General features: G+C 38.9%; 1 protein-coding gene and 1 long non-coding RNA gene across 2 annotated transcripts in view; one reads left to right on the top strand and one right to left on the bottom strand.

Annotated features, from left to right (window-relative positions):
- LOC127555806 (uncharacterized) overlaps positions 1 to 13,700 on the top strand; it is a 583,775-nt gene that overhangs the window by 475,892 nt on the left and 94,183 nt on the right. The window lies entirely within an intron of this gene.
- LOC127555804 (protein-arginine deiminase type-3) overlaps positions 12,243 to 13,700 on the bottom strand; it is a 44,858-nt gene continuing 43,400 nt past the window's right edge. Inside the window, exon 16 of the mRNA XM_051988418.1 lies at positions 12,243 to 12,836. Coding sequence (XP_051844378.1) covers positions 12,603 to 12,836 — 234 coding nt within the window. The 3' untranslated portion in view covers positions 12,243 to 12,602. The remainder of the gene's footprint in view (positions 12,837 to 13,700) is intronic.

Here is a 13,700-nt window from a genome sequence, read left to right on the forward strand (position 1 = left end):
ACACAATTTTCTCCCTCCCTTCCCCAACCCCCTCACTTAGACAGCATGTAATTCAATATATGTTAAACATGTGCACTTTTTCTATGCATATTTCCACAATTATGCTGAGCAAGAAAAATCAGATCAAAAAGGAAAAATAAGAAAGAAAAAAGTAAGCAAACAACAGCAACAACAACAAAGGTAAAAACATTATGTTGTGATACACATTTAATCTCCATAGTTCTCTCTCTGGATGTGAATGGCTCTTTCCATCACAAGTCTATATCTGGCTTGAATCACCGCATTGTTGAAAAGAGCCAAGGTCATTACAATTGACCATATAAGCTTGTTGTTGCTGTGTACAGTGTTCTCTTGGTTCTAAATAGGTTTTTTTTAAAAATCAAAGACTACTTTTCTCATGAAAGGAACCATCCTTAATTTACCAGCAGCATAAAATTAAGATTTTCGTATCTTTATGAAAGTGAGGCACAATTCAAAGGAATTCAGTGAGTAATGATTAAATATCTACTGTTTGTTAAGCCTTTTGTGTACAAGAATAAAAATGAAAGAGTCCCTGACTTTAAGAAACTTACATTCTATTGGGAAGATATGACAGATGCTGAGATAATTAGATACAAAATACAGACTCAGCAAATATGATTTATGGGAAAAGAGGAGAGAGACAGAGAGACAGACAGGGGCGGGGGGAAGGGGAAGGAGGGAGGGAGCCAACAAGAAGTTGATACCTAGACTCAGTAAATATAATTTATGGGAAAGAGAGGTAATGAGAGGAATTCTAGAAAAGCTTTGTGGAAGATATAGCATCTTAATTGAGCCTAGAAGAGCTAAGCATTTCAAGAAGTAGAGATGAAGAAGGAAAGCATTACAGGCTCAAAGAGAAACCTGTACAAAAACATGGGAATGAGGGTTGAAATATTTTATTATTATTATTTACTGAGGCTTGGGGTTAAGTGACTTGCCCAGGGTCATACAACTAGGAAGTAGTACGTGTCTGAGAACAGATTTGAACTCAGGTTCTCCTGAATTTAGGGCTGGTGCTCTTATCAACTGCACCAACTAGCTGCCCCAGTTGAAATATTTTATATAAGGAATGATAAGTAGGACAGTTTCTGTGAAATGTAGAGGGCATGGAGGAGAATAATATGAAACACATCTGAAAAGATGGGCTGGACTCTGGCTGTAATGGGCTTTAAATATCAGTGATAATAATAGTAGCCAACATTTATATAAAATTTAAAAGTTTGCAAAGCATTTTCCATATTACTTTATTTGATCCTCACAATCTATTCTCTGAATTACAGATATTTTTTTGCTATCCTCATTTTACAGATGGGGAAACTGAGGCTTAAATCAGGTAAGTGACTGATAGTTTTTGCCACCAAGTTTTCATCACTCTTTCCCCTTCATGATGCTATGCCTTACAAAGAACTTTGGATTTTCTCCGAAAAGCAATAGGGAGCCAGTGATCAGTGAGGAGGCAGTTGGATTTGCATTTTAGAAAGAATAGTTTAATAGCTCTATAAAAGATGAGGACAACTGGGGGCACAGTAGTACATAGAGCCCTGGGCTTAAAATCAGGAAGAGTCATCTTCTTCCTAAATTCAAATCTGGTTTCAGACACTCACCAACTGTGTGACCTGGGAAAGTCACTTCACCATGTTTGTTTCAGTTTCCTCATCTGCCAAGAAAATCCCAAATGGGACCATGAAGAGTCAGAGGTGCCTGAAAAATGACTGGACAAAATGAAAGATGATTTGGGAAAAGGAGAGACTGGAAGTACAGAGACTAATTAGTAGTCTACTGCAATAGCCCAGGCAATAATTGAGTGTGCTGAAACTAGCTTGAATAGACTCAAGAGAATCAGTTGCTAAATTTTCAATGAGAGTATTTACTACTCAAATCAGCAAATGCTACAAAATCAGGGCTTGATTTATTGTTTTATTGATTGTTTAGATTTAAGAAAGCAATAGATGATAGTAAGTGAAGTGAGCAGAACCAAGAGAACATTGTATATTATAGCAACAAGATTTTGTGATGATTGACTCTGATGGACGTGACTTTTTTCAACAATGAGATGATTCAGATCATTTCCAACAGACTTATGATGGAGAGAGCCATCTGCACCCAGAGAGGACTGTGGGGATTGAAAGTGGATCACAACATAGTATTTTCCTTTTTGTTGTTTGCTTGTTTTTTTCTTTTTGATCTAATTTTTCTTGAGCAGCATGATAATTGTAGAAATATGTATAGAAGAAGTGCACATGTTTAACATATATTGCATTTCTTGCTGTCTAGGTGAAGGGTTGGGGGAAGGAAGGGGAAAAAATTGGAACACAATGTTTTGCAACATTGCAAGGTGAATATTGAAAACTCTTTGTATTTTGAAAATACAAAGCTATTATTAAAAAGAAAGCAATAGAGAAAATAGTGATAATGTAGATAATATTTTAAAAATGTGTTGCATATACTTTTCCTTTGTATGGAGAGCCATGTGTTAAATCTTTACCAGCAAATCCTCACATAGAATAGCCCCGAGTCCTGTAATTAAAAGTCAAAGGAATGGATACAAGAGCTATGATGAAGATTGAATAGACCAGAATCTTGAAGGCCATTTCCTCTGCCCCCATTATTTTACATGTAACCTCCAACTCTCCTCTTAGGCAGAGATTGATTATTCAGAGGTAGTTATACACAGCCGAAGAAGCTAAGTTTTAGAGAAGTCAAAAGATTTGACCAACATGATGCAAGTAAAAATGTATTTGAGGAAGGATCTAAATTTAGGTCTTCAGTTTCTAGAGTCAGAGAGCTTTCTACTAGGCAACACTGTCTCAATGGGTAATGACAACATATACATATACATATGTACATATGTATATATATATATATATGCACAAAAAGAAAGAGAGAGAGAGAGAGAGAGAGAGAGAGAGAGAGAGAGAGAGAACAGCCAACAGGAAGTTGATACCCAAGATACCTAAAATAACATCAGAAGCAGCAGATGTAATCACGAAACTGTCAGCCTCCACAATTAAGCAAGGGAGGAAGTAAGAGATTATGGGAAAGGATCATAGGAAAAGAGCAAGATATTATAGAACTGTTGCCCACATTTTCTAAAAAGAGAAAAAATTAGAATCTGCAAACTACAGGCCAGTAAGCTAGACTTAGATTCCTTGCAAAATATTAGAAATCACCATGAAAAGAATAGTTAGTGACTATTAATTACTGTAGTAACTATATTAGTATCTATTAATTACTATAGTAATGATATTAGCAACTATTAGTTATTATAGTAACTATATTAGCAACTATTAGTTATTATAGTAACTATATTAGTAACTATTAGTTACTATAGCAATTATATTATTATAACTATTTTAGTAACTATAGTAACTATCTAGGAAAGAAGGTAGTGATCCCCAACATTCAGCAAAACAAGTCATACCAAACTAAGATTGTTTTCTTTTATGTTGAGGGTTACTGTACTGGTAGAACCGGAAATGATGTAAACACAGTTTAATTAGCTTAATAATAATAACTAGCATTTATTTACATATATATGTTATCTTATTTGATATACATAATTGTCCTGTGAAGTAAGTTATTGTTATCCACACTGTACAGATGAAGAGAGCAGCTAGGTGGTACCATAGTGCATAGAGCACTGGGTCTGGCGTGAGGAAGACTCCTCTTTCTGAGTCACAGGAAGAGCATCCCTGCCCCACTGCCAATGGTGCTCCTGAAGAGTGGCCATCCAGCCTCTGCTTTCATAGCATCATGAGTCTTATTAAGCCCAACTGTCTCACTTTACAGATCAGGAAACTGAGGTCCAAAGGAGGAGACATGACTTGCTTGATTTTACACAGTAGAATTAGAATTAGTAGTCGGTAGAATTAGTCAATCAATAAACATTTATCAAGTATCTATTATGTATACACTGGGAATAAAAGACAGTCCTTGCCCTTGAGGAGCTTACAGTCTAAGGCAGGGGTGGGGAATGGCTGGCCCATGGGCCATATAATGCTCACAAAAGCATTGGCTCTGGTCCTAGCGATGATTAGTTAAAAGCTAGCACAACTTCCCACTGCTAGTTTTAAAAGTTGCTAACTTTGTATGGCCTGAAAATGATGTTATAAGTATCCCAAGGGGCCTTGACAGAAAAAAAGATCCAACCTCAGACATTAACTAGCCTGTGACCTCAGGCAAGATACTGCACCTTATTTGCCTTAGTTTCCCCATCTGTAAAATGAACTGGAGAAGGAAATTGTAAATCATTCCAGTATCTTTGTCAAGAAAGCCTCAAATGAGGTCATGAAGAGTCAAACATGACTGAAATGACTAAACAGCAACAACAATGGATGAATATATTTGAGCTAATAATTTAAAAATCTTATTTAGAGTCATGCAGCCTGAAAGTGTTTGAGTTTTTGATTCAAATTCAAGACTTTCTGGTTCAAGTCCAACATAATATTCACTTTGTCACTTAGCTGCCCCAAAATCTTTAGCAAAAAAGTGTGATAGATTATCTCAAAGAAGAATTATGAGAAAGATAGAGATACGTGGGCTAGACAATTAGAGGTTCCTATATATTGAAAATTAACTGAAATTGGGCTCAATGAGTAATCATCAGTGGTTCGATGTCCATGTCAAAAGAGGGTTCTGCTTGGATGGACTCAGACTCAGGATGTCCCATTAGAACTCTTTACCAATAATTCTGACAAAGGCAAAGACAAGATTGCTCATCCAACTTGCAGACAATACAAAACTGGCCCCTAAAGAAGTCAGGATTCAAAAAGAGCTTGAAAGGATAGGAAATTGAGTCAAGTTAATTGGTTAGCATTTGAGAGAAATACATTTAAAGTCTTACAGATGAGTTTTTAAAAAAATAGCTTCAAAAGTGTAAGAGCATGGAGCTATTAGGTGGCAGTTTGTCTGAAAGGATCTGAAAGGAGGGTGGTATTTGGGGACAGTGATGGTTGATATTTAATATCTAGTCCTCTCAACACACTTTTAAGTTTAATCTGAATTATACACATTTTTCCATTTTTCTGAACAAAACAAAACAAAAAACTACGCTCTGATGTGGAACATTTCCTGAAATGCTTGTTATCAGCTCTCTGAATGGGTGTATTTAAGCTGACCCCAGAGCACTTGTGATTATAATGGACCACAAGCTCAGTGAGTCACCTGGGTCAAATGTAAATCTTAAAAGCTATTGCCTGGGATTACTACATCAAGGTGTCGGTGACTTCTGGGAAAATGAAATGAGAATTCCTTTGTGCCCTGCCCTGGTGAGACCCCACCTGAAGGGTTTTTCTTCACTTCCGGGCAACATAATTTAAGAAGGAAATCACTGTCAGACAGAACTTTCAGGGGAGGGGTTGATAGAATATTTTGAATCTATGTTAAAGGAGGATTAGTTGGAAGTATTAGAGACATTTATCCTAGAAAAGAGAGGGGTTGGGCTTGGCCTGTTTGGTTTCCTGATAACTAAACAAAGAGAAATGGGCAGATGTGACTAAGAATTCCACTGAAGACTGATATCAGGAGCAATTTTCTGATGATAAGAATTACCCCAAAGGGTCATCTGGAGGGATGATGGGGTTTCCCATAGAAGAAGCAAAGGATGACCACTTGCCAGGATGGGTGGGCAGTAGCAATGCTTCTTTTTTATTGGGAAGTGGGGATGGACAAGATGGCCACTGAGGTCTCTTTCCACCTGGAATTCTGTGTGATTCTGTCACCGTAGAGTAGAGATTCAAGATAATGTAAAGCTGAGAATAACAGTGACAGTGCAAATCTGGGTAACTAGAAAGAGAAAGAAGAGTAAGAACAGGCGTTCTTTCTTACTCTTCTTTAGGGGAAAATCTTTGTGTTGCACATGCTGAACTTGAGAGGCCTATGGAACATCCAAGTGGAAATGTTCAGTGAGCAGTTGGATAGGTTATCAAGTCTAACATTTTTATTTTACAAATAAGAAAACTTCTTCAATCTCCTCATTTTATAAATAAGGAAACTGAGACTCAGAGACATAACTTTCTCAAGGTCATATGAGGGGCAGAGACAAGATTTGAATCCAGCTTCTCCAATTCTAACATTCTTTGATTTAGTGGGCATCTTCATGGACATGATCATTAAAATGATAGGAGCTGATGAGATTGGCAGGAGAAAGAGTGGGATAAGGTGAATCCTTGAATAGACCAAACAGGAGCTGGCCACCAGGGAGGGGGAGAACAGGAAAGAAAAGAATCATGAAAGCTGAAGGAAGAAAGTGGAGAGGGTCAAAGGCAGCAGAAAAGTCAAGAAAATGGAGGCCTGAAAAAGAGATCATTGGCCACTCTAGAGAGAAAGCATTTCCTATTGAATAGTGGAATCAGAAACCAGTTGGCATTTATTATATTTTATTTAGAGTCATATACTGTCAGAGCTGGGAGGGCCCTTAGAACCCAGGATGTCAGAGCTGGGAGGGTCTTAGAACATGGAATGTCAGAACTGGGAGAGAACTTAGAGCACAGAGTGTCAGAATTGAGAGGACCCTAGAACACAGAATGTTAGAGTTGAAAGGGGACTTAGAACATAACAATATCAGATCTGGGAGAGTCCTTAGAATTTCAAACATAAAATACTGTAGTTAAAAGACCTTAGTCCAATTCAATTATACTGACAAGAAATCTGAGTCTCTGAGAGACGACAGTCCTATGCAATAAGGAAAGGAAACTCTAACTTGATCGCAATAAATCAAGGTCAAAATGTCAAGGATCTGAATTGGGCAGACAGACTTGAATTTCCTGGTCCCCTTTCAGGTGAGCTCCCACTCAGGATGAATCAATGGGAACATGTTGTCAAAAGCAACAAGAGTTGCCCCCCTCCCTTCACTCTCTATCCTGCTGATCATTCTCAGAAACAGGGAAACAGGAAGGAATAAGAGAGAAAATCATTCAAGCTAACCTTTTGTTGACACGTAACAAGGCCTTTCATATAGGACATCCTGCCTCGCTTCCCCAAAATGCTCTTGACTCATGCATCCTCTTCTAGGAACCCTCAGCACCACAGCTCTCTGCTAGCTAGATGACAGAATCATCGGAAGTTGGAGATGAGACCAAAAAAAACTCATGCACAGAAGCATAGAAGTCAGCAATAGGCATGTGGTGGACTGACCCTTTGCCCGGCTCAGACTCCTTCCAAGAGACTGTATTTGATTCTAGGAGTCACATTTTAATTTAAGAAGGACAAAAATAAACTGGAAAGTCTAGGAAGCTACTTCTGGAGGCAGCTCTGTGGCATGTTAGATACTGTGTCTCTAGTTGGGGTCAGCAAGATGCGAGTTTGAATCCTGCCTGAAACACTTCCTAGCTGTGTGATGCTGGGCTAGTCCCTTGACCTCTCTTAGCCTCAGAATCCCCCACAGAAAAGAAATAGCCCCTACCCTCAAGAGCTCACAGACCACTCTGGTTATGTTGTAGAGTAGATCCCCTTTTCAGCTCAGGGTGACAATAGAAGGGGATTCTGAGATCCCGTCTAACTTGGAGGTTCTGTGAAAGGAGTATAATAATAAACACCCGGCCTGCAATTTATTTGAGGTAGAACTCCAGGCATGGGAACTCCCTCTACCAATACAGGTCTGTGCCTTCTCCACAACTTAGAGTCTTAGAATTATTTAGAACACTAAAAAATAAAGTGCTTACTCTGGGTCATCATTCAGCCAGATGTCAAAGGTGGGACTCCTGGAGCTGTCCCTAACACCAGGGCTTCTTATACTTTTTCCACTTGCAACCCTTTTTCATCCAAGAAATTTTTACATGATCATAGGTATATAAGTATATAAAATAGGTATACAAATCAGACATTTCCTGATAATAAATCATAATTTTGTGACCCCCACATTCAGCTACAGGACTCCATATGGGGTCTTGATCCACAGTTTAAGAAGCTAGGCGTTAGAATACCAGAGACTATAACTAACATACAAACAGAAAGTTTTCCAAGATCTTTCTGTCTGGTCCTCTGTCTTTGGGGAGCTGGCTGGTAGCTATCTAGGATTTCCTCATAGCCTGAAGGCCCCTAAATCAGTGGATCTCCTGGGCAACAGGATCTACAGGAGCTTTTCTTTCCCATCAGCTTGGATTGCCTCAGTGCTGATTGAGCAACTTTCTGGAGAAATCCTGAAGTTACTGATTTTAAGCTCTATAAAATGAGTCAGCCTAGGCCTGTCGAGGTGTAGATTTTGAAATCCTTTCATGAAATCCTTCCATCTGATTAGGGTAGAAGCTCCAGAGAAGAGACAGGGAGTCTCCTGCCTGATGCATAAGTAGAATAGATCATCACTAGGAGATAGGAGACTTGGCTTCCATTGCCATTTCCCTTTATGACACTACAGGCCCCAGGCTGTTCATTTGTAAAATGGAAGTGTGGGTCTACACAGTTCCCAAATCCCATGTTACTCTGATGCTATTCTGTATGATTTTGTGTTTTCAGAAAGCCAGCTACCTACCTCCTTCAAATATATTAGCCCACTGGCTGAGACCAAAATTCTTCCACTAGAGACCCTATTCTCTTGGATCTTGGAGATTTTTTAATTTTCCAAAATAGAAACAAATTCCCTTGGAGGGATAATACTCTTATTAATGTTGGAGAAACAAAGGGTGATCCCCTCTTGTACAGGATGTAGGTGGGCAGAAGACCTCAGAATTTGAGAGAGGAGCAGAAAGGAGAGGCAAGAAGGTACTAAAAACAAATGTCAGCTGCTTTATAATTTGCATTCTTTGTTTAGTGAATGCCTGGGATTTGGTATAGTAAGGAAAACCCTGGAACCTGAATGTGATTCAGAGCAATGCTTTATGACCTGGGGCAAGCCATTCTAGGCCTCAGTTCCCACATCTGTAAAATAAAGATATTGTGCTAGATGTGATATGAAGTCTCTTTCAGCTCTACCATTTTGGATTCCAAGGCTTAGCCTCGGCAGTCCTGATTTTTGTTCTTTTCTAAGGTCCTTCCCGGTTCTAACATTTTTTCTTCTAAAATCCTTCTAAACTGTGATGTTTTATTTTCTAAGATGTCTCACAGCTTGGACATTCTATGTTCTAAGGTTCTCCCTGCTCCGATATTTTATGATCTAAAGTTTCTTCTGGCTCTGATGTTCTAAGATTCTTCTTCCCTTCTAAGATTCTCTGTTCTAAGGTTCTTTCTAGTCCTGACACTCTGTCTTCCAAGATCTTTCCCATCCCTGACATTCTGTTTTTTAAGGTCCTTATTACTTATATTCTATGTTCTAATGTTATTTCCTTAGCTTACATTCTGTGATTTCTATGACATCCATAAAGTATTTTCATACAATTACCAATCATATATGAAGTATCTATTCAGGGCAAAGCCATGTATGGAATGGAAGTAACCCCCTCTGTCCTTCCAGCCTTATTCCCAGCTTGGAAGTGGAAATTTCTCACATTATCTCTTGATTTACTGCTGTGTCAGCATCTGAGCCAAAGCCACAGGTGACACACCTAAGTGTGGGACAGAGTCAAGTCATCCCTGGGGCTCCACTGTCTGGGTTGGCACTTCCAGCCAGGAGTCACTCCTCACTGCTGCCTCAGCTCCAGTCATTTTATTTAACTAGCATCCCCACCCCCAGAATCTCTCCATTCTCTACTGTAAAAGTCTTCAAAATAAGACCTGCCAGGGGGAAAAAAAACAAAATATAGTAGGGCTTACTATGTCTCATTCCAGACCCAGCAATGTCCCCAGCTGGCTGGATTCAACTACCAGCATTTTTCCCTTTGACATCATGACCTTGGTGTATAGAAAAAGAATATAACGAGGAAGTTTGAATCCCAGTTGGGACCCCGATTAGCCTTGTGATCTTGAGCACATGTTTTCAAGTCCAAGTTTCCTTTTCTTTAACAACAGAGACATATTCTAGTCCATATTCCATAGCATCATAGAAATGAGATTTATCTTTTTTTTTTTTTGCAAAGAGATATGGCTTAAAACCAAGCTTCTTAAACTGGGGTCACAATCCCATCTAGGGTCACGTAATTGAATGTGGGAATTGTAAATTTGTGACTTATTATCAGTAAATATTTGATTTGTCTTCTTATTTTATAAACCTATATGTCTGAGGTTACACAAAAATTTCATGGATTCCACATCTCAAACTGGATTCCACTTTCCCATCCTGGTCTCTCCCATCTTTGTGCTTTTTCTCATTCTGCACAGATCTTTGATTCTTCTAACAATCTCTTTCTTTTCCTCATCTACTCTGACTCTGTGGAATCTCCTACTTTTTCCTCAAGACATAACTTAGATGCTTGTTCTTTCATACCAGCTCCCTGACCCCACCAGGTTAAAGTGACTTCCCATTCTCAAATGTCTCCCAGCACTTCATCTACCTTACTTAATTCATCCATAATTAAAGGAAGTCTTCTCTGATTTCTTCTCTCCCTCCTCTCACTCCATTCAGTAAAAACATCATCCTCAGGCAGCAGAGGACATTGCTTTCAGTTCTCTAAAGCACTAGTCAGGGAGTATTGTATTTTAGAGCCATAGCTCTAAAATACCCAGAAGACTGGGTTGGGAGTCTCTTCTCCCTATCCTTTCTAGAAGCTGCTTCAGGGTAAAGATGGAGTCCAAGCTAAATGTTTCCATGGGATCATAGATTTAGAAATGGAAGGGATCTTAGAGGCCACGTAGTCCTCCCATTTTTACAAATGAGCAAACTGAAGCCAGGGGAGTCTAAGTGACTTGTTCATAGGACCATGGACTTAGAACTGGAAGAGTCCTCAGTGATGATTTAGTCCAACTCCCTCATTTTTACAGATGGGAAATTGAAGCTGAGAAGGGGAAGTGACTTGCCTTATGGCCAACATTTCTTCTTCCTTCAATCAGTCTGTATCTGTGCATAATTATTATCTTCCCCACTAGAATGTGAGTTCCTTGAGACATGAGACTTTCTTCTCCTTTCTCTTTATTTTCAGTTCTTACTATGGGACCTGGCACATAAGAGGTATCTAATAAATACTTACTAACTGAATGATCGTAAGCTCTTGGAGGGTTTACATCTAAGTCAGGGTTTATTTCAGTATCTCCAGTGCCCAGGAGAACATATTGTACATAGTAGGCACTTAACATATTTTTGTTAAATGTCTCCTTTGATGGAAGTTTTGCAGAAAGCTCCCTATAAGTTATTGTCATTCATAGACCATGATTATTTAAGTGGGAACTAGGATGGGCAGAAGAAAGGTGGGCTAGTAACCATTGGGGGTGTTTTGAATTTATTTGTAAATTTATCTTAAAAGTCAGAAAGTGATCATAATAAATGTTGGAAGGGATGTGGGCAAAACTACTAATACATTTTTGGTGGAGTTGTGAACTTAACCATTCTGGAGAGCAATTTGGAACAATGCCCAAATGATAATCAAACTGTGCACACCCTTTGGTCCAGCAATGTCTCTACTAGACTGATATCCCAAGGAAATCATAAAAAAGGGAAAAGGACCCACATGTGCAAAAATGTTTGTGGAAATCCTCTTTGTAGTGGTAAGGAACTGGAAACTGAGTGGATGCTCATCAGTTGGGGAATGGCTGAATAAATTATAATATATGAATGTAATAGAATATTATTGTTCTATAATAAACGACCAGCAGGATGATTTCAGAAAAGTCTGGAGAGACTAATGTGAATTGATATTAACTGAAGTGAGCAGAACCAAGAGAACATTGTACACGGCAACAACATAGTATTTATTCCTTTTTTGTTGTTGTTGCTTGTTTTTCTTTCTCATTTTTCTTTCCTTTTTGATCTGATTTTTCTTGTGCAGCAAGATAATTGTGGGAAAGTGTGTACAAGAATTGTGCAGGTTTACCATATATTGGATCACTTGTTTAGAGGAAGGGTTAGGAGAAGAGAGGAAGAAAAATTTGGAACACAAAATTTTATAAGGGTGTATGTTGAAAACTATTTTTGCACATATTTTGAAAATAAAAGGCTATTATTTTTTAAAATTATGAAGGAAGATACTATTTGAATTCAGAAAAAGAACTGGGATATATGTATATATGTGTATATTTATGTATCTGTATATGTATACATGTATATATGTGTAGTATATACACACATACAGATCTAATAGTACCCATCTTAAATTTTTAGAGTGGAGGAGTAATTTTGGCTTGTGGATTTTTACTTTTTCCTGGTGGCTTGAGCTTGGTTGGGGCTCGGGCCCAACTGAAGGAAGGACATCACATCAGTATGATATAACTCCATAAGTTGGATTTTTTTTGAAGAGGAGTTTACAAAAGGAAGAAATAGCAGACAAACAGTTTGGAGGAATTCATCGAGAGTCTCAAACCTGAGAAACATGGGAGGGATGAGGTTATGTTGTTTCATGGAGAGGGAGGACCCTTCTCTGAGCTTTTCAGCTCCCAGATACAGAGCTAATGTAGGGGAGGGACTCTAGGGAAAGGGCTCAGTGTTGTCAGTGGCATTTGGTTTCTCTCAAAACTTCCTTGATTTCTTTGCTGTGTAGAGTTTCCATCTTTCAGGTGAATCCTCCATCTGTTTCATGCTGAAGTTCCCAGGCAAAGGAGAAGATAGTGGGAAGAGAACCAGCTCAGGGAATCATGTTCCACCATTTGAAGGGGAAGGGCTTCCGGCGGACATTAGTGCCACAGTGAACCTCGCCATGTAGCATGTGGTAGGGAGTGAAGTCATCAATGAAGTTGCACTGGAGGCCCAGTGGCTCCAGCAGGGATCGAACCTTCTCCTCTAGGCAGCAGCGCCCATTGATGATTGGTCCAAAGGGTTTAGGGATCCCCAGGTGTCTCCCTAGCACGAGCATGTTCACCTATGACCACAGAGTAGAAAATCAGGAATGTTAGAGGGAAAGGCATGAGCACTCATGGGTACAGAGAGCTTTTAATATCCTGCCAGTGTTGGGAGGAAAGGAAAATAAGAAAGTCACATGATAACTTTGTTGTATATTTGAAAGGAATAATAAGTTGTACACCATGGATCTGCAATTTCAGGTGCAATCCTCTGCTTTTCTTTCTTTCTTTCTTTCTTTTTTTTTTTTTTTTACAGAAATGTTGGTTTTATTTATTAAGTTTAGAATAAAATAATAAATTAAAAAACAAAAGAAAAAAAAGTCACTCATTTTCATGAAGAAAGGAAGGGGAAGTGATGTTGGGGGTTTCAGAACAAGGCTGAAATGGGGGGGGGAGTTAGGGAGATTTAGCTGAGTAGAAGAAGGAAAGAACCAAGGAAGTGGGGATGGGAGAGAGAGAAAGCCTGTATCTTTCATGTTCAGGAAGCCTAAGCCTTCACATCAGGTATTGTCACCTGCCTTCCCTGTGTGTGTGCTATTCAATCCCCTTGGAAAGGAGACCTCCTAAAAAGAGCTTAGAGCATCTAGAAAGGAGACAGTAAAACACATTGAATTATAATGCTGGAATCAGCCAGCTCAGGAAGATCCTGGCCAACTCATCATCATCATCATCATCATCTTGATCTTCATCATTTTCATCCTACCCCTAGTACTTCCCTCCCTGGTCATCCTCTTGTCATCCTCATTGCCTTCTGCACTAGAAACTCTCCCCTGGAGGAATTAACTCTTTCTTTCTTTATTTTATTTTTTTTTTTTTTGGTTAGGAATTTATAGTTTAATGAGGGAAAGAATGTATATATGGTTGTATAAACCAGATCTATATAG

Source organism: Antechinus flavipes, chromosome 3, assembly GCF_016432865.1.
Source record: "Antechinus flavipes isolate AdamAnt ecotype Samford, QLD, Australia chromosome 3, AdamAnt_v2, whole genome shotgun sequence".
NCBI classification, from domain to species: Eukaryota; Metazoa; Chordata; class Mammalia; order Dasyuromorphia; family Dasyuridae; genus Antechinus; species Antechinus flavipes.